Raw genomic sequence first — 19,351 nt, 5'->3', positions numbered from 1 at the left:
TCCTGAATAAAAAATAATCTTCTATTTACCAAGCGAATCTGCCATGTTTACTTAAGCTACTCCTTATTGTTGGGCATTCAGATGGCTTGCAGCCTGTAAGTAACTTCATACATAGTTTTTTTCATACTTGGAAATTTCTTTAGAGTCGACAAAGTCCTAGATATGAGATTGCAGAGTCACTGGATACAAATATTTTTGTGGATAATATGTACTGTCAATCACATTTCCAAAAGAACTGAGTCAATTTTCAAGGACATTAAGTTATACATATTCTGTCTTCTTAGTAAGTTAAAAATAGCAGCTAAATGTTTAGGTTTCAGGTTGTCCCTCTCGGGTTTCTGAGGAGAATGTACATTTCCCCACCCACAGTTTCCAGCTGCACAGCCTCCCTCCGAAGTCATATTGACTTAGATGACTTAAGAGGAGCAGGAGCCTCCAATATATTCTGAAAAGGGATAAACTTGGAAGGATTTTAAAATACATCCAATTTTCCAAAATCTTAATTGGTCAAATCAATGCCTATCTTTGTTTGCTCTGAACAATGTTTTAATATAGTTCTGGTGCTAACCACTACTGTTCTGTGCAAGAACATTTATCCAGTGAGGGGAAAACGAAAGTGCAAAATAAAATATAACTAACAAAACTGGGTAACTATAGTTTAAATGGGGATGAAGGTTATTTCAAACCTTAACTGCTTTGGAAATAACCATCAAAATAGCTTTGTGCCTGTTATCAAAGCAGAGGTTTTCAATTTTTGATGAAACAATTCCAGCTGTCAATAATTATTCCAAAATAACATTTTTTTTTTTTTTTTACTCTAATACAGCTGTTTTCAAAGTGTGGCTCCAAATCAGCAGAATCAGCTTCATCTGGTAATTTGTTAGAAACAAACTGTCAGCCATAACCCAGACTTCCTGAATCAGAAACTCAGGGGGTGGGTCAGGCAACCTGCACTTGAACAAATTCTCTAGGTAAAAGCCGAAGTATGAGAGCCACTGCCCTCAGATAACCTGGACTTCTGTGCTTCTCTAGAATTCCAGAAGGAAAAAGCTCACTAGAGAATAGCATTATATAAATTCTCACAAAGGGAAGAAGAAGAGAAGTCCCAAAGAGTCCTATAGAGTATAGCATCTGAGTCAGGCATGCCCAGGCCAAAACCTGTGAACCTGGCAGGTCTGGGCAGAGTTCTGTGTGACATGTTAATGTTCTGACCCAGTGTTCTAAGTGATCTGCGAAAGGTATAACTAGAAACTGATCCTGGTTGGCCTTTTAACCACTCTATATCTCTATAACAAAAAAGAGTAAAACAAAAGCCAAGATTAGAGGAACAGTGGTATGGAAATGGAGAACAGTATAAACTAACAATATCATGTGGAAATATATTTGCTGTATTAGAGAAAAGACCAGAGTAAGGCCAAAAGTGACAGACACAGGAACAAGATTTGGGAGTCATACACATTTTCATGAAGTGAGTAGAGCAAACATCAAAGAATACAGTGCTTCCCCAATCTTAAGGTACACAAGCGTGACCTGGGGGGATCCTGTTACAACGTAGATACTGACTCAGAAGGTCTGGTCTGGGGCCAGATATTCTGCATTTCCAACAAGCTCCCAGATGATGCCCCACTGCTGTTCTGTGAGTCACACTTTTAGGGCAAGGATATACATAACCAATAATTCAGACCTTTTTATTTCTCACATAAATAAGAAACGTCTGATTTAAGTATAACGCTCATTTAACTAACACAACCCCAATAAGAATTTCTCTAATTATAATTTGTCTCACAACAGAATTTGTAATTAGAGCATTTTAATTATATAAGACTCATGGAGAAAATGATGCTCTAAAAAGGGAAGAGATTCTGGCTCAGGACTCACTATCTTGGCCATGAAAGGCAAACAGGATAGCAAGCCAATTGGGAAATATGTTTCCTGTGGTAATAACTAGTTGGGTTACTTCCTGAAAGTATACAGTGATGAGAAAATGGGTGCTAATGGGCAAAATCCAACTAGGATTAGCAAAGAGCCACAGAAGTCTTCACCCACTGGCGATGTAAGAAGTTAGGACACACAGCCAGTGAGAAAGGAGAGAGTCTCCATTCTAGCTTGGATCATCAAACAGTCTGGTCAAATTTGATCCCCATAAGAACTGGCTGTAAGAAAGCATGGATCAATGAAACCGAAGTCCAATCTACCCCAGACTAATTAAATCAAAATCATAACGGAGCAGGATGCAGGCTTCAATATCTAAAGCCTCTACGGCACAATCAAGATATATAACCTTGCCTGGCTACATACATCAAACTGTAGGGATTCTTCCTAAAGACAACTTAATCTTAAGTCTAATCATGAGGAAACGACCCAGACTATGGGACATTCTACAAGATAACTGGTCTGGACTCTTTAAAAAGTCAGTCATAAAAGACCAAAAAAAACCCCCAAAGAACAAAAAACACAGGGAACTGTTCTAGATTTAAGGAGACTAAAAAAGACACACAACAAAGAACTGCAACATGTGATCTGGACTAAATCAAAGAACACAACAGTTTTCAAAGGTCATTACTGGGGCCTTGGAGAAATGTGAATATGGACTGTGTACTACTAAATGTCACTGTATCAAGGTTAAATCTCTGAGGTATGCCAACAGTGGAGACACTCCTAGTGCTCAGGAGATACATGCTGAGGAATTCAGGCACGATGTGTAATGATGTCTGCAATGGACCTTCAAACAGTTCAGAAAAAATGTAAGTACATATAAGTTTGTACACAAACATAAATATACATTATATGTACTATACATACATAACACATGCACAAACCCACACATAGATGACAGATAAATGTGGCATAATGTTAACAACTGGTGAAGCCAGGTTAAAGATATCTGGGTATTCATTGTAATAATCTTTCAACTATTCTTTAGCTTTGAAACTTTTGAAATAAAAAACTCAAAACCAAAAGGCAAGGACTTTTTCATAATGCTAAACTTATTTTTTTTTATTGAAAACAAAACCGTTTTCAATAAAAGATGAACACTACAAGTGCTCTAACAACCTGTTTATTTTTGAGTATGAGAAAACTACAACTGTTTCATTAAATGCTTTCTGTTTTCTAAAAGGGTACAGTCAGAACTATTTCAGATTTATTTAGAAATAAATGTCAACTTTTATGCAACTGAGATCTGTATATGAATTTGGCATATGAAAATGAGTATATATGAAAACTGTACACTGGACAAATTTTCCATTCCAATAAGAACTTATGTACACACTTCATATGAGGTAAAGGCAACCTTAAGATTTTATTCAAGAATATGCATAAATTCAGTATTAATTCTGTACCTATGTCTGTCTTCAAAAAACTGGTACTCGATTCTTGCATCTCCTTTTGGTTGAGCTGACAGGAGAGCATCCACCTTCATTACCAAGTCACTTGCCCTGAAAGACATGGTTGGTGAAAATTTAGCATCTTTAACTGAAGGTTTTTCCAATTATTGCTGAACATAATATAATCAGCCTAAGTACTGAATGCCAACAAGATGGTTTGGAGAACATATGAACTTTATACCAAATGGCAAGAGAAAAACTGGCAATTATATAGTCCACAAAGACTCCACAAAGCGGGGGGTGATCCAAGGGCACACCACACCAAGCCTATGCCCATGATATGATGGCTTCAAGTCATGGGAATACCTCCTGACCTGCATCAGGGAAGTGTTTCATAGGCCAGAACAAAGGGCATCACTAAAAAGCCACTGAGGTAGGAGGAAACCTCTTTATCTGTAGCCTCGTTATTGGTTGAGATGAAAAAAGATTCCTTCCTCTATCACACAAGACTTGGCAAAGGAACTACTCTGGCAGCTATCAAGGTCAATACATCACTAAGACATGAATCTTAAACTCTGCAGCATGAGGGTATATGAAAGAGATGAAGAGAAAAACCATAAGAACTTTTAAATTTTATATCTTCCAACTTATTCACCAAAGAACACTATCAAAAGAATGAAAATGCAACCCATGGAATGAAAGAAAATATTTGCATATCATCTATCTATAAGAGATTGATACCCAGAGTATTTACATATTTACATGGAACTCCTATAGCTCAATAATAAAAAAACAATTAAAAATGTGCAAAGTAGGGGCACCTGGCTGGCTCAGTCGGTGGAGCGTGCGACTCTTGATCTCGGGGTTGTGAGTTCCAGCCCCACTCTGGGTGAAGTGATTACTTAAAAAAAAAAAAAATGTGCAAAGCACTGGGAAGATATTTTCCCAAAGATATACAGATGACTAATTAGCACGTAAAGAGCTATCAACATCACTAATCATTAGGGAAGTGCAAATCAAACCACAAAGAAATACAACTTCACACCCATTAGGGTGGGTTATTACCAAAAAAACACAAACAAAAAATAAAAAATAAAAACAAAAAAAACCACCACCAGAAAATAACAAGTACTGAAAAAGATGTGGCAAAATTGGAACCCTTATGCATTACCGATGGGAAATAAAATGGTATGATCTCTGTGGAAAAACATATGATGGTTCCTCAAAAAATTAAACATAAAAATACACCTTTCAACTATATTCATTTGATATAAAACCATGTGTATATGACTTATGGGCTCTAGTTATATAGCAGGTACATGGACCAATTAAATAATTCATTTTCTTCCACTGGGAAATAACTCATTAAAATACATTAGTTAGGGGCGCTTGGGTGGCTCAGTCAGTTAAGCGTCTGCCTTCAGCTCAGGTCGTGATCCCAGGGTCCCTGCTCAGTGGAGAGCCTGCTTCTCCCTCTCCCTCTGCTGCTCCCCCTGCTTGTGCACTTGCTCTCTCGCTCTCTCTCTGTCAAATAAATGAATAAAATCTTGAAAAAAAAATACATTAGCTAATAATAACACTGAAAGAATTAAAATAAAAATTAAAAACCAACAATAACCAAATCATCACCTTTGGAGGTTGCAGGAGAAACAACTCATTATTCTATACTAGTAAATAAAGGAAAAGAAGCATTTAACCTGACTTTCCTTTCATGGACAAAATAAAACAGATAAGGGAAAGTATCTCTTTACAAGAGTATCCCAAGATAACAAAAACAAAAACTCACCCCTCTATTTTTGCATATGTTTGAAATTTTCCACAACCAAAAAAATAAAATGGAAAGACCTAATTCAGTTCTTTAAATAAATTAACTTGTTTCAACAGAAGCAAAAATAAACACCTGAACTGAAAAGCATTATATGTTCAAACTGGAAATAAAACACCATGAAATAGGTAGCATGAGGAAAGTTCAACTAACACAGTACCTATGACATGCACAAATTAATTTCTTCCATGGGAAAACTTACACATCTTCTTCTACCCGAAGCTGTTGAATATGGGATTTGATTTTCTGTCCTGAAGTTTTTAAGATGATATTTTCTAGGAGGTGGAAATCGTCCTGATTAAAGAGTTCACTGTCCTCCAGTGGCCCAATGATCTGTGAAGAAGAACAGGGTGGTCAGTTATAGAATCACAGCTGGAAAGAAGCCCTCTGCTGTCCTCAGGCTATCTTACAAACTTAATCACTTTAAAGACCCAAGACACGTATACATTGAATAAAATCAATGAAAAAGGTAAAAACAGAACCCAAATCAACTCATCCAATTATTTATTTACTTATCAATTCCTCAACTACAGAGGGTAGACCTGTATACTTCACAATATTTTCATAGTAAGCAACTCTGAAGTAAAACAAAATAGTCACATAGTTTCATTAATTCTCGCTGAATATAAAAAAAACAGAGCCAAACCAGAGATGCAGTGTAGTGAATGACAGACAGCAGAGATTTCACCCTCAGTGCTAAGAGATTAAAGTTTGGTATATCCCCCCCAGTCTCATGTCCCTGGCTGCATATATGTATGAAATAGTCTAACCCTGCGCCAATGAAGTTGACAGAGACTACACAACTATGAACACAGTCCCCACAGGGTATGAATACTTCGTGTATCAAAGCCTTATCAACTTATTCTCTGAGAGACATCACACTCTCACTGCCACCGTACATGTGGCAGGACATAATTATACAGCAGGAAGATTTTACACAAGGATGCTTGTGAAAAGCAAACCTCCTTTGAAATAAGGGTGCAGAAATTATCATCAGCACTGCATAAGCCCCAATCCCCTTTGAAAGAGTGGCTCTGTTTGAAGAGTTTACTAGCTTTGGACAACACTGCCAACCCTGTTCACTCATCTAATTTGAGGTCAAGTTTGTCTCAGGACAAAATCCTCACCCTTCCATTGCTGATCACTGCCCTCTGTCCCTTCTTCAGCTTCAGAACATCCCTGCAGTACATGGCATGAGACAAAATGAAATCCATTTTGGAAGACTCAAAGACCTCTTTAAAAAGACTGAAATCCATGCCCTAGGAAAGTAATTGTTATTAAGGAAAAGTAATTGTTATTAAGCAAGCCATAAAAATGAATAATCATAATGAATAAATCATAAAATGCTCTTTTAATGGAAAGTCAGAGCTAATTTTAAGAATTAACATTATGATGTCTTAATTCTCCACTCCTCCCATTTTCTCCCACCCTCCCACTTATCAAGTAATGCTTATTTCCTGCTCCTATTCTTTTATGTGGTTGCACCACTGGCAAATTATTCTTCATTATACCTTTATTCTGCATTTTAAAATCTTGCTAATTTCAAGGGCCTTTTTTCTAACGGAAATATCAAGTATACTCATCATTTTATAAGAATTTTAAATCTACAAAATAGTCCAAAAGGTAGTAACTTATATAATGAATACATGTGGGGGCTTATATCAGAACACATTAAGAACACATAAGCCTCTAACTCATAAGAAACTTCAATCACAGTTTTTTGCTCTATAACAAATCAAATATTGCCTGTCTTTTAAAAACTATACAAAACAAATGGCTTTGTGCTTAAAACATGAATTTATATGAGTCATATCTTAAAACTTTATTTAAAGGTATTAAAAGTGGTAAGGGGAATGTGGCAGGATTGTTATATCTTAGAAAGATTCTTCCAAACTAAGAAAATCCTCTGAAACTCAGTACTAAAATCACAAATCCCAATCATGAACAAGACACATCAGACCATGGGAATGAACTTCTGTGGAAAGTAACCCCCTGCAACACACAGAGACTTACCCCGACAGAGAACCCCCCAATGTCAGCTCCTGCAGCCAGGGCCTCTGCGGTCTCCTCCTTGGCCATTTTTGTGATGAAATTCTTAGCAGAGTTGGAGGTCTGTGTTTGGAGAGCTGCCCAGATTGCTCTGGAGATCTGAGTGTTCTTATAACTTATATCTTCACTGGGATTATTGATCATGCTTATTCTAACATTGTTACTGGATTTCTATTTACAAAATGGGAAATAAGAGTTATATGGTAGATGTTTTGAACTTAAAAAGTGGCATTAATATCATCATATTCCATTAAGTAGCAAATACAACCTCTCTTCAAGGTCTTCAGTCCTCTTCTGTATACAGAATAAAATTAAAATGCTATAGCCAGGCTTTCAAACCCCTACATGAACTGGTCCCCAGTCTACCTTTCCAACTTCATTTCTTACCATCCCTGTATATATAGCTCCATTACAGACCATCAGAGTCCTGTATTTCCCAACACATTTTGTATTATTCTAACACACTCCATGCTTCATGTTCGCATACAAAACCCCAAGTCCATCCCATCTTTCCTCCCCTCAGTCCCAACCAATCTTCAGGCTTCTATTCAAATACTTCTTTGTTCACATGGCCTTTCCAGATGCCTTGCAAAAAATTAACCTCTCCCTGGGACACCTGGGTGGCTCAGTCAGTTAAGCGTCTGCCTTTGGCTCAGGTCATGATCCCAGGGTCCTGGGATCAAGTCCCACATCAGGCTCCTTGCTCAGCAGGGAGCCTGCTTCTCTCTCTGCCTGCTACTCCCCCTGCTTGTGCGTGCTCTCTCTCTCTCTATCTCTCTCATAAATTAATACATAAATAAATAAATAAATTCTTTAAAAAAAATTAATCTCTCCCTGAGTAAAAAGATAAGAATCCATGTTGGAAAAGTTATCTGGGGCCCATAAAACCTTGTGTCATGAACATAAGCAACAAAAATTCATATTAATGTGTATCAAAGGATGCATACAAGAATAGTGATAGCAGCATCCTTCAGAATAGCCCCTAACTAGAAAAAAACGCCACAGTCCATCAAAAAGATTAAACAAAGTTTTATAATTTTGTGGTATAGCCATATAATACAATACAGCACAATGAAAAAGAACTAACTACCGCTACTTGTAATATCATGGATAAATCTCAAAAATGTTGAGTAAAGAAGGCAAACATAAATATGTGAAGGGGGGTGATGGAGACACAAGCAGGAGAGGGCTTTCCGGAATTTGATAATTCTGTATTTCTTGACCTGGGTGTGGTCACCTGGGTGTTCCCTTTGTGACACCATGTATCCTATGATTTGTGCACTTCTTTTGATTCTATATTTTACTTCTTTTTTTTTTTTTTAATTCTCAGGGCACTTGGGTAGTGCAGTAGGTTAAGCATTCGACTCTTGGTTTCAGCTCAGGTCATGATCTCAGGCTTGTGAAATCAAGCCACACATAGGGCTCCGCTTTCAGCATGGAGTCTGCTTGAGATTCTCTCAACCTCTCCCTGCCCCTCCCTCTAAAATAAATCGAGAAAAAAATTTTTCAATTCTCCCTTCTTGTTCTCCCACTCTACCACCACTCAAGCATTTATAAATTTGAGTTAGAATCTTATCTATGTATCTACTTTCCTTCATCCTGATTTAACTCTGAATTGACCACACCATCTGGTCTACTCCTTTAGACAATAAAGGCACTTAGCATGTTAGTGAAGTTGAAATCACCTTTTGATATTTTAGTACTTCAATAAGCCTCCTCGGGACACAGGGTGGCAAGGGGACATGGGAAGGGTATGAAATGTGGATGAAGACTCAATCTGAAACTGCTCAGGAAAAGGAATTGTAACAGCTCATTCTCTGACAATAACACTCTCTAGAGGAGTCCATTTCTTCCCAACCATTCACCACTGCCATTCACTCAAGTTCTACAATTTATGTGCTATGTGTATTTCAGACCATCTATATGTGCATCCCTCTGTGTGCCTAGATCTGCTTCTATTATATGAGGACTAAGGTGTCTGCATGGTATTTCCCCCACATCTAGATCTCCTTCAATGAAAAGGCCCTGCCTCCCCCATGCAATATACAGCATGATCTTCACAGCATCTCTGCAGCAAAACATGAACAGTCACACAATAAAAACTTGTCTATGATAAGGATCTCATTATTTTTTTTCTCTATAAGAATCTATACTCTTAAATAAAGTCAGAACACTGCAGGCTCCCCTCTTTTCTCACTAGTGGGCAGACCTTCGAAGAAACAATGGTCCTTTCCCTCAAGTACTAAAAAAGCAGGACTCCCGCTTCCCACCCAGAACAGTAACATCAGCACACAGAATGGAGGTGCAGATACTTGCCTGATGTTTAATAGCATCATACAGTAACTGTCTTCCAGAAGGGCTATCAAAATCCCCAACAATCCAAAAAGTTACAGGCCTAATGAAAGAATCATCTGTAGAAAAACAAAAACAACACACTGAGTCGGAGGGAAGAAAGCACATTCTATGTTTCAATATTGTTACTAAGCCAAATAATTTCTGAAAACCATGCAAAAAATAAGAAAATGACAAGTTTAATAAAGATACAAAGCAAAAGTAGTGAAACTTCTATACTAGAATGAAAGCAGAGTAACCTTCCATGTGGCTTAATTACAAACTAGGAACATGCATTTATTAATTCTATGGCTCAGGCAACTGTTAGCATATACAATGAAAAAGAGCCTTTGAACATGTGGGTAACATATCACAGTCTTTAATCATATTAATTTGTAACTTTCTGAAATAGAATTCTTCACATTTATACAATTTATACAAATTTTATCTGCATTTGACAAATTATCTACTGTTACCCACAGGTTCCAGAAATGTCACAATTAAGTGTCAATAAATTCTGAATCACAACATTGCCTGGAACCACATAAGATAATTAAGAAAAGAACCCGAACATTCTGAAGTTTAAAATTACCATAGATTTCCTTGGAGGACATTCCTAGACAGAGGTAAAGGAAAAAGTAGAAGAAAATGTCATTGCTATAACTGATGCCTACCTTAAGAGTCAAAATTTTAAATAATGCCTAATATGATCAATCTTCTCTCTGCTCTGTAGTCCCCTTACCTGTATAGCACTGTTCCAGGGCCCCTCGGAACCAATTTCTTTGAGGAACCAAATGGAGCAATTGCTTTTATTTACATAGATCTGGGAAGCCAGAAATTCTCCCTAGGACAAGGCTACAGCATGGATAAAAATAGCTGCCTTAAATGACAGTCAGTGCTTTGAAAGGATAGTAAGTATGGCCAGAGGGGGAAAGGATCTGTCTGTCCTTAAAATATCATTTCACACAATATTAGCCTAAATAACTGACTCCATATTAAAAATCAGTTTTAAAATGTGCACAAGGATTCCTAGAACCAAGTTAATCTTATAAACCCTAAAAAATTTAACTCAGTGTTGTCACTAAAGAGGCAAGTCAAACCAATTTTCAATCCATTAACCCATGTTTACATCATAAATGTTTCCACATTTTGAATCATGAAAAAATATTTCATTTCACCTTAATAGCTAATAAATAATATCTAATATAACAACATTTGAATTTTCAAAAACTCCACTTTTTGGAGTTTCAAAAACTCCACTTCATAAAGAATTGAATTTTAAACAGGTATTTTCTGGGTTCAAATCATTATAAGAAATAATTAAAAAAAGAAATGATGATATCTCTTTCTAGTAGACCCTGAAGATTGAATTATTTCTACAAATACTAAAAAATAATTAATAAAAGAAATGAGGAAATCTCTTTCTAGCAGACACTGAAGATTTAATTATTTCTACAAATACTAAAAAAAAAGAAAAAAAAATGCTGAATCCAAGATAAGCCTAAAATGGATTACCTTTCTTGGTCAGATAGTTCATACTATTGGCTATAGCAGCAGTCTTGCCTTGGGAATCCAGAACAGTAAATCTAGCATAGTCATCCACAAAAAAGTTATCTGGAAGAGAAAGTTGAAATAGATTTATAATTAACGTGCCTAAATTCAATCTAATGTTAATATTCAACTGATAATCTGATTTGTCCATAATACAAGATTTATAAAAATACATGAGTGAAATCTATTGTTTCAGGTTTATTGAACAATTATTGCCCTCGGACAATGCTCTTACCATTCATTTCCCCTCGAGTTACTTTTGTTAAAATCCCAGTTTCATGTAGTCATTCCTTTGATCTAAACTACCCAGTAATTTCTTCCTACCTACAAAATGGTCTCCATCCTGTATCAGGAACCCTCTATCTCCAAGAATCTCCCCAATCTTATGCATTCTTGCACTCTAACACAAATGTCACTCTTCTCTCACCATCCTCCAAGCATAGGTGGCTCACCTAACCCTCCCTCTATGTCTGTCCACCCACTCACCCATCTACCCTTTCACTCAACAGACCTTACCAAGGACCTACTATCCTTTAAGTCAATATTCCAGTAAAAGGAAAGAAATGGTAAGACAGACAGACACAGCTCATGACATCATGTAGGGGAGGGGAGAAAGCACCAAAAGTCTTAAAGCCTTCACGGGCTCCCTGCTCAGTGGGGAGCCTGCTTCTCCCTCTCCCTCTGCCTTCTGCTCTGCCTGCTTGTGCTCTCTCTCTGTCAAATAAATAAAGAAAATCTGAATAAAATAAAATAAAATGATGGAAACAACAAAAATTTAGGACAAAAACTCCCAATACTGCTTGACTTGCTCTATTAAAACTTCTGGTAAAAAGCTAAAACCTAACTATGAAGAAAGAGTTTATGTCACTTTCTGACTACTTCCTTTTTCAAATATAAGCAGAGATGTACATCTTCCTCTATCTAAAAGAAAGGGAATTCGGCTTCAAGTAGATTAGAGACAGGTGCCATAAACTAACAACCACACCTAGAGCTCTGTGTGCATCACACCCGACCACAACAGCAAATGCCCGTGGCTTGTACTTCTCTGTTACACCTATCTTTTCTCGCCCAGTGAGACTTCCGCAAAGTGACCACAGCTCCACCTTATTTCCAGCTGTTTGCTGAAATGGCCTTCAGAGCAGCAAGGAAAGGCATAAGGAACAAATTGGCATCTGGGCTTCACAAAACTATACCTGAAAAGGTATTCTTGTGAAAACAACGTAAACACCCATCAACTGAAGATTAGGTAAGCCAAGTGTGGACTGTGTGGACTATCCATACAAGAAAATATTAATAAGCCATAAAAAGGCAAAAAAGTACTGAGACATGCTACAACATGGATAAAACTTAAAAACATTATGCTAAGTGAACAAGAAGCCAGTCACAGAAAGCTCCTAATTATATGAAATACCCAGTAGAAAACTCCCTTAGAAACAGAAACTAGATCAGCAGTTGCAGAGGGGATAGGAAAAGGGGAAATGGAGAGTGGCTACCAATGGGTACATGGTTTCTTTTTGGGGGAATGATATATGTTCTACAATTAAACAGTGATGATTAGACAACTTTGAGAATACACTAAAAATTGTAGATAAGATTGTGAAAGACTGAGTTTTATGGCATGTACACTTTATCTCAATGAAGGTTTATTTTTAGATAGGCATTCCTAGCCTCTCAGAGTAAAACCACCCAGGGTGTTTGTCCACATCACTGCTAGCTGATTCCAGAACAAGGATGAAGAAAAGACAGCTGCTTAACAGCTTTATGACTGTAAGAAAGTCAACAATACAGATGTAGTCTCATCACCTAAGGCCTAAAACGCTGGCATTTAAAAGACAATGGAGGGGTGCCTGGGTGGTTCAGTCAGTTAAGTGTCCTACTCTTGATTTCGGCTCAGGTCATTATCTCAGGGTTTTGGGAGGTTCTGCACCAGGTGTGGAGCCTGCTTAAGATTCTCTCTCCAGGGCCCCTGGGTGGCTCAGTCATTAAGCGTCTGCCTTCGGCTCATGATCCCAGGGTCCTGGGATTGGGCCCCTGCATCGGGCTCCCTGCTCCACGAGAAGCCTGCTTCTCCCTCTCTCACTCCCCCTGCTTGTGTTCCTGCTCTTACTCTCTCTCTCTGTCAAATAAATAAAAATAAAAATAAATCTTAAAAAAAAAAAAAAGATTTTCTCCTTCCCCACCTCCCTCTCTAAAAAAAAAAAAAAGACAATGGATATTTTTCTAAGTTTACAAGGATTTATACATGAAGAATTTCTCTCTTTTTGGAGAAAACTCTTGTGAATTTAGAGACTCATGTTATGAACTAAAGGTGCAATGAATTAAAACAAGATTGTGTCATAATCTTGGGTTATCTTCTAAACACTGCAATCCAATAGATGCAAAGATTCTGAAACACAAATGAAAAAAAGCCCAAAGTTGTTTCTGAAATGCTTCTTACTGGTTGCTGTTAAATCCAGGTATTCTCGCTCAGATGTCAAAATCCTAGAATTGATTCGTGGAACAACATTTGGCTGATTCATGATATACTCTACCACATCCTGATCATGGGACAGTTCACCCTACAAGAAAAAAAATTAACAGGGTGGGGGCAGGATAAGAGTTAAACAAATTAGAGCAATAATAATTTATTAAAAAGTAAAAAGTCATTAACTTTACAATCAATAGCTTCTTATGTATTGATAACACTTAAAAACAGAAGTTTCCATGTTACAGGTTCCTATCATTGCCAAGCACAGCTTGACAGGTTATGTATGTATATTATCTTTAACTCTTTCAACAACGTGAGACAGATGTTATTGATGATCCGTTTTAACGATGGAAGCTGAGGTACAGAATAACTTACTCAAAGTTACAGAGCTAAGGAGATTCAAGTATGAAATGCAAAGCCAAGTTTATGTGGTCTCTCCACACACTACTGTGCTTCCCCAGAAATAAGCAAGCTCTACAAATTAGGTAAAAGTTACCATAACCAAAAATCCATCCTGAGAGCTGCTCATAGTTAGCCTCTCTCTAAAGGAAAAAGCCAAATGCCTTCTCTCAAGCACTTAATGTATTTTATAATAAAAATCACTCCAAGGAGCATCTGGGTGGCACAGTTGGTTAAGCGCCTGACTCTTGGTTTTGGCTCAGATCATGATCTCAGGGTGGTGAGATCGAGCCCCATGTCAGGCTCCATGCTCAGCACGGAGTCTGCTTAAGACTCTCTCTCCCTCTGCTCCTCTCCCCTCCCGTACACTCTCTCTTTCAAATAAATAAATCTTAAAAAACAAAAATCACCCCAAGCTTTTTTCAATCTCAGGCATCAAAGTAATGCTCCATTTCCAGAGTCACAATTATATTTCAGGGAGGAGAAATCATTTCTCATTTTTTCTTCCCTTTCATACCTCTCAGATATATAGAAATACTTGTACTTCATTAAGGTGATCTCAAAGGCATGCGTAAATGGCTATAGAAACTTGCAAGTTCTTCACACTCAAAATATTTCATATAAAACCATATTTTAAAGCAATTTTCAAGGGAGAGATAGATGTAAATCAAATATACACAGTAAAGTCTAAAAAACTCCAATTAGGCATCTTCTGTGGCTACTTATCCTGAGAGACAGAGAACTTGTATGCAAATTCTCAAACTATAAACTAATAATGAGCATATGAACCAACCATACAACTCAAAAGACTACAAAGTTACTAGATGACTTAGTATAGATGTACACCCATGTATACAACTTTGGTCTCTATGATAAATCTGAATTGATTTCCACTTAGAAGCCTAACTAGCTCAGGGAGGGCAATTTGGCAACATCTATCAAAATTTTAAATGTACATACCTTTTAATGCAGCCCATCTACACACACACACACACACACACACACAATGGTTGTTTCTAGAAAGAGAAGATGACTGGCAGGGAAACAGGAGTGAATGGGTGAAAGTTTCTCTTCATTTATACCTCTAAACACATTTGAATTTCACACCATCTGCATATCATACCTTTTTATAGTGACTCTAGTTCAAAATTTTAAATGTACATTACCCTGTGACCAATTCCAATAACTGGTATTTCTCAAAAAAAAAATAAATAAGTTACAAAGATATACATGTAAGACTATTCATTACAGCACTATTTATAACAGTGAAATTCTACAAGCAATGTCCAAAATTATTGTTCATTCTTAGAAAAAAGAAAAACTATGCAGCAATCCAAAAGTACTGACAAAGAGTTATATGCTCAGAAACACAAAGCAAAGATATATTCAATTAGAAAGGTAAGCTAAAAAATACATATGTAAATATCTATTTCTATATACACGGGGGCACAAAGGGCTATTTCTCTAGGGATTGTGATGAAAGGAAGAACTCTCATTTTTACTTTAGACACTTTAATATTCTCCTAATTTAGTATTTTCTAAATATGTATAGGAGCACATATGACTTTTGTCATAATATTTCAAATAAAATTTTCTTTAGCTAAACCAAACCAAACTTCTCACTGGCAATGTAAGTAGAAACAGAGGAAAACTAGCATTCAAAGGGGGACTATTTGAAAATGATCATTCTTTCACACAACAGGTATCTGAAAAACAAAAACTCTTCTGGATTTTTACATCCAACAATGTTGAAAAAGAAATGCTTTAAATGGATACTAGAAAACCAAAATGTTTGAATTACCTTTTATCTTTTCATTAATATCACTTGAACAAAGAAAATAATTATCATTTCTTCTAGACTACTCTTAACTTTGGAAGATAAGCCACACTCATTCAAATAAAAACTGTTTTCACATTTTATTCCAGTAGCTTCATGAAGAACAAACTCCTTAACAAAACTACCTTATTCATGAGGGAGCATACAAAAGAATTTAGCCAACACTTTTTTTGTTTTGGGGTTTTGTTCTTTGGGTTGGTGGGATTTTTTGTTTTTGGGGGGGTTTTTGGTTTGTTTTTTTTTATAAATGCATTAACAATCAGCATGGTAAGTAGTTTTTAAAAATATTTTTCTTGGTCTTTTCAACAAATGGTGCTGGGAAAACTGGATATCCACATGCAAAAGAATGAAGTGGGACCCTTACATACTCACACCACACATAAAACTCAAAATAGATCAAAGACATAAATATAAGAGCTACAACTATAAAATTCTTGGAAGAAAACATTGAGGAAAATCTTCATGACATTGGATTTGACAATGATTTCTCAGATATGATACCAAAATTACAGTCAACAACAACAACAAAAAACAGGTAAGTTGGACTTCATCAAAATTCAAAACTTCTGTGCATCAAAGGACACTATCAAAAAAAGCAAAAAGACAACCAACAGAAGAAAATATTTGCAAATCATATCTGATAAAGGATAAATTTCCAAAACACATAAGGAACTCTACACTTCAACAACAAAAGAGCCTAATTCAAAAAGGAGTAAAGGACTTGAATAGACATTTCTCCAAAGAAGATAAACAAATGACCAATAAGTACATGAAAAGATGAAGATGCTCAGTCCCATTAGTCCTCAAGGAAACGCAAATAAAAAACCACAATGGATAAAAGTGGCACACACACACACACACACACACACACACACACACACAATGGAATAGTATGCAGCCATCAAAAAAAATGAAATCTTGCCATTTGCAACAATGTGGATGGAATTAGAGGGTATTATGCTAAGCAAAATAAGTCAATCAGAGAAAGACAATTACCACATGATCTCACTGATACGTGGAATTTAAGAAACAAGACAGAGGATCATAGGGGAAGAGAGGAAAAAATGAAACAAGATGAAACCAGAGAGGGAGACAAACCATAAGAGACTCTTAATCATAGGAAACAAATTGAGGGTTGCTGGAGGGGAGGGAGGTGTGGGGAGGGAGTAACTGGGTGATAGACATTGGGAGGTTATGTGTTGTAATGAGCACTGGGTATTATATAAGACTGATAAATCACAGATCTGTACCCCATGAAACAACCAGGGGCGCCTGGGTGGCTCAGTCGTTAAGCGTCTGCCTTCAGCTCAGGTCATGATCCCAGGGTCTTGGGATCAAGGCCCGCATTGGGCTCCCTGCTCCACAGGAAGCCTGCTTCTCCTTCTCCCACTCCCCCTGCTTGTGTTCCCTCTCTCGCTGTCTCTCTCTCTGTCAAAAAATAAACGAAAACCTTTAAAAAAAATTTTTTTAATTAAAAAATAAAAATAAAAAAAACACAATAGGATACCACTTCACACTATCTAGAATGGTCATCATCAAAATAATAGAAACTAAACAACTATTAATGAGGATGTGGAGAAATAAAATTTTTGTATATTTGGTGGTAGGAATGTAAAATGGTATGGCTGCTTTAAAAAATAATCTGGTAGTTCCTCAAAATGTTCAAGACAGAATTACCATACAATCCAGCAATTCCACTAGATATGTATCCAAAAGAAGTGAAAGCAAAGACTTGAACAGATATCTGTACACTAATGTTCACAGCAGCATTATTCACAATAACCAAAAGGTGGAAATAACCCAAATATCCAACACATGAATGGATAAATGTGGCATATACATATAATTCAATTTTAATTGAAGGAAAATTGTGATACATGCTACAACACATATGAACCTTAAAATAAGCAAGACACAAAAATGACAACTACTCTATGATGCCACCTAGAATAGGCAAATTCATAAACACAAAAAGGAGAAGAGTGGTTACCAGTGGCTGATGAGGGCCAGCAATGAAGTGTTACTGTTTAGTGGGTAAAGAGTTGCTGTATGAGATGATAAAAATGTTCTGGAGATAGTGGTAATCAGGTAGCCAATGATTCTATCAATCACAGCTACACACGAAGCCCCAATAAAAATTCTTGACACCAAAACTTGGCTGAGCTTCCTTGGTTGGCAATATCCCATGTGCTATCACACACCAATGAGCAGGAAGGGCAATGTATCCTTACTTCATGGGGGAAAGATAATAGAATCTTTATGTTTGGAACCTTCCCAAACCTTGCCCTCACCATTTGGCTGGTTCACATTTGCATTATTTTATTATCATAACACAAATTATAAGCATAGAACTATCCTGAACTCTGTAAGCTATTCTAGCAAATTACCAAAACTGAGAAGGGTATTAAGTGCCCCTGCATTTTTAGCCAGTTCATACTAAGTGACAGTGACTTGGGGACCCCCAAACTTGTGGCTGGTGTCTGAAGTGAGGGCAACCTTGTAGGAAATTGTGTCCTTAAACTGTCACATTTGGCCTAATTCTGAGTAGTTTGGTGTAAGAAGTCATTACAGGCAGAAAGATTATTAGAAATAATGACTGGAAGGAAAGCCCCTAATTTTGATATTTAAGAAATGTAATGTACTCCATGTAGGATAACTCACAGTTCCACACCTAGACAAATTGATGAAATGTCCAAAATGAAACACAAATAAAGGACACTGAAAACAGGAACAAGAAGAGATTCCTAACACAGACTGGATCCTCAATAAGATTAACAGCTATTTTCTCAAGAGAACCCATAGAGATCAAATGGCAATTGAATGACCTATTCAAACTGCTAAAAGGAAAAGATAATCAACCAAGAATTCCATATCCAAGCAAACTATCACTCAAAAGTGCAGGATAAATGAACACATTCCCAGAAAAACAAAAAGAGAGAATTTTTCACTGGCAGATCTAACCCAAAATAAACACTAAGATTTCCTCAGGTTAAAATGAAAGGACACAAGACACTAACCTGAATCCCCACAAAATAATTAAGAGCACAAGTAAAAGTAACTATATAGGTAAATATAAAAAGGGTCTGAATATATTTCTGTTTGTAACTCTTTTTCTATTTCACTTATGAGACAACTATAAAAGGCAACACTTATAAATTGGTGCTGATGGGCATATAATATAGAAAGATGTAATTTGTATGACCATAACAACATAACATGGGGAATAAATAAAGCTATATAAGAGCAAAGATTTGGGATACTAGTGAAATTAATTGATATAAAAAATGTAACAATTATATAAACAATACATAAAAATCACATAATATTAACAGATAAAGGACAAAAACCACATGATCATCTCTATAGACATAGAAAGAGTATTTGAGGGGCGCCTGGGTGGCTCAGATGGTTAAGCATCTGCCTTCGGCTCAGGTCATGATCCCAGGGTCCTGGGATCGAGTCCTGCATCGGGCTCTCTGCTCCTTGGAAGCCTGCTTCTCCCTCTGCCTCTCTCTCTCTCTCTCTGTCTCTCATGAATAAATAAATAAAATCTTTAAAAAAAAAAA

General features: G+C 36.7%; 1 protein-coding gene across 1 annotated transcript in view; it reads right to left on the bottom strand.

Annotated features, from left to right (window-relative positions):
• Positions 1–19,351, bottom strand: part of UGGT1 (UDP-glucose glycoprotein glucosyltransferase 1) — a 115,217-nt gene that overhangs the window by 41,395 nt on the left and 54,471 nt on the right. The window contains exons 19-26 of the mRNA XM_032412794.1: positions 13,520–13,640; positions 11,047–11,145; positions 10,124–10,147; positions 9,517–9,611; positions 7,165–7,371; positions 6,279–6,410; positions 5,354–5,484; positions 3,342–3,437 (exon numbers count right to left, since the gene is read on the bottom strand). Of these exons, the coding sequence (XP_032268685.1) occupies positions 3,342–3,437; positions 5,354–5,484; positions 6,279–6,410; positions 7,165–7,371; positions 9,517–9,611; positions 10,124–10,147; positions 11,047–11,145; positions 13,520–13,640 (905 nt within the window). The remainder of the gene's footprint in view (positions 1–3,341; positions 3,438–5,353; positions 5,485–6,278; positions 6,411–7,164; positions 7,372–9,516; positions 9,612–10,123; positions 10,148–11,046; positions 11,146–13,519; positions 13,641–19,351) is intronic.

Source organism: Phoca vitulina, unplaced genomic scaffold, assembly GCF_004348235.1.
Source record: "Phoca vitulina isolate PV1807 unplaced genomic scaffold, GSC_HSeal_1.0 scaffold1, whole genome shotgun sequence".
In the NCBI taxonomy this organism is placed as follows: Eukaryota; Metazoa; Chordata; class Mammalia; order Carnivora; family Phocidae; genus Phoca; species Phoca vitulina.
This window is presented reverse-complemented; position numbering and strand designations above follow the sequence as displayed.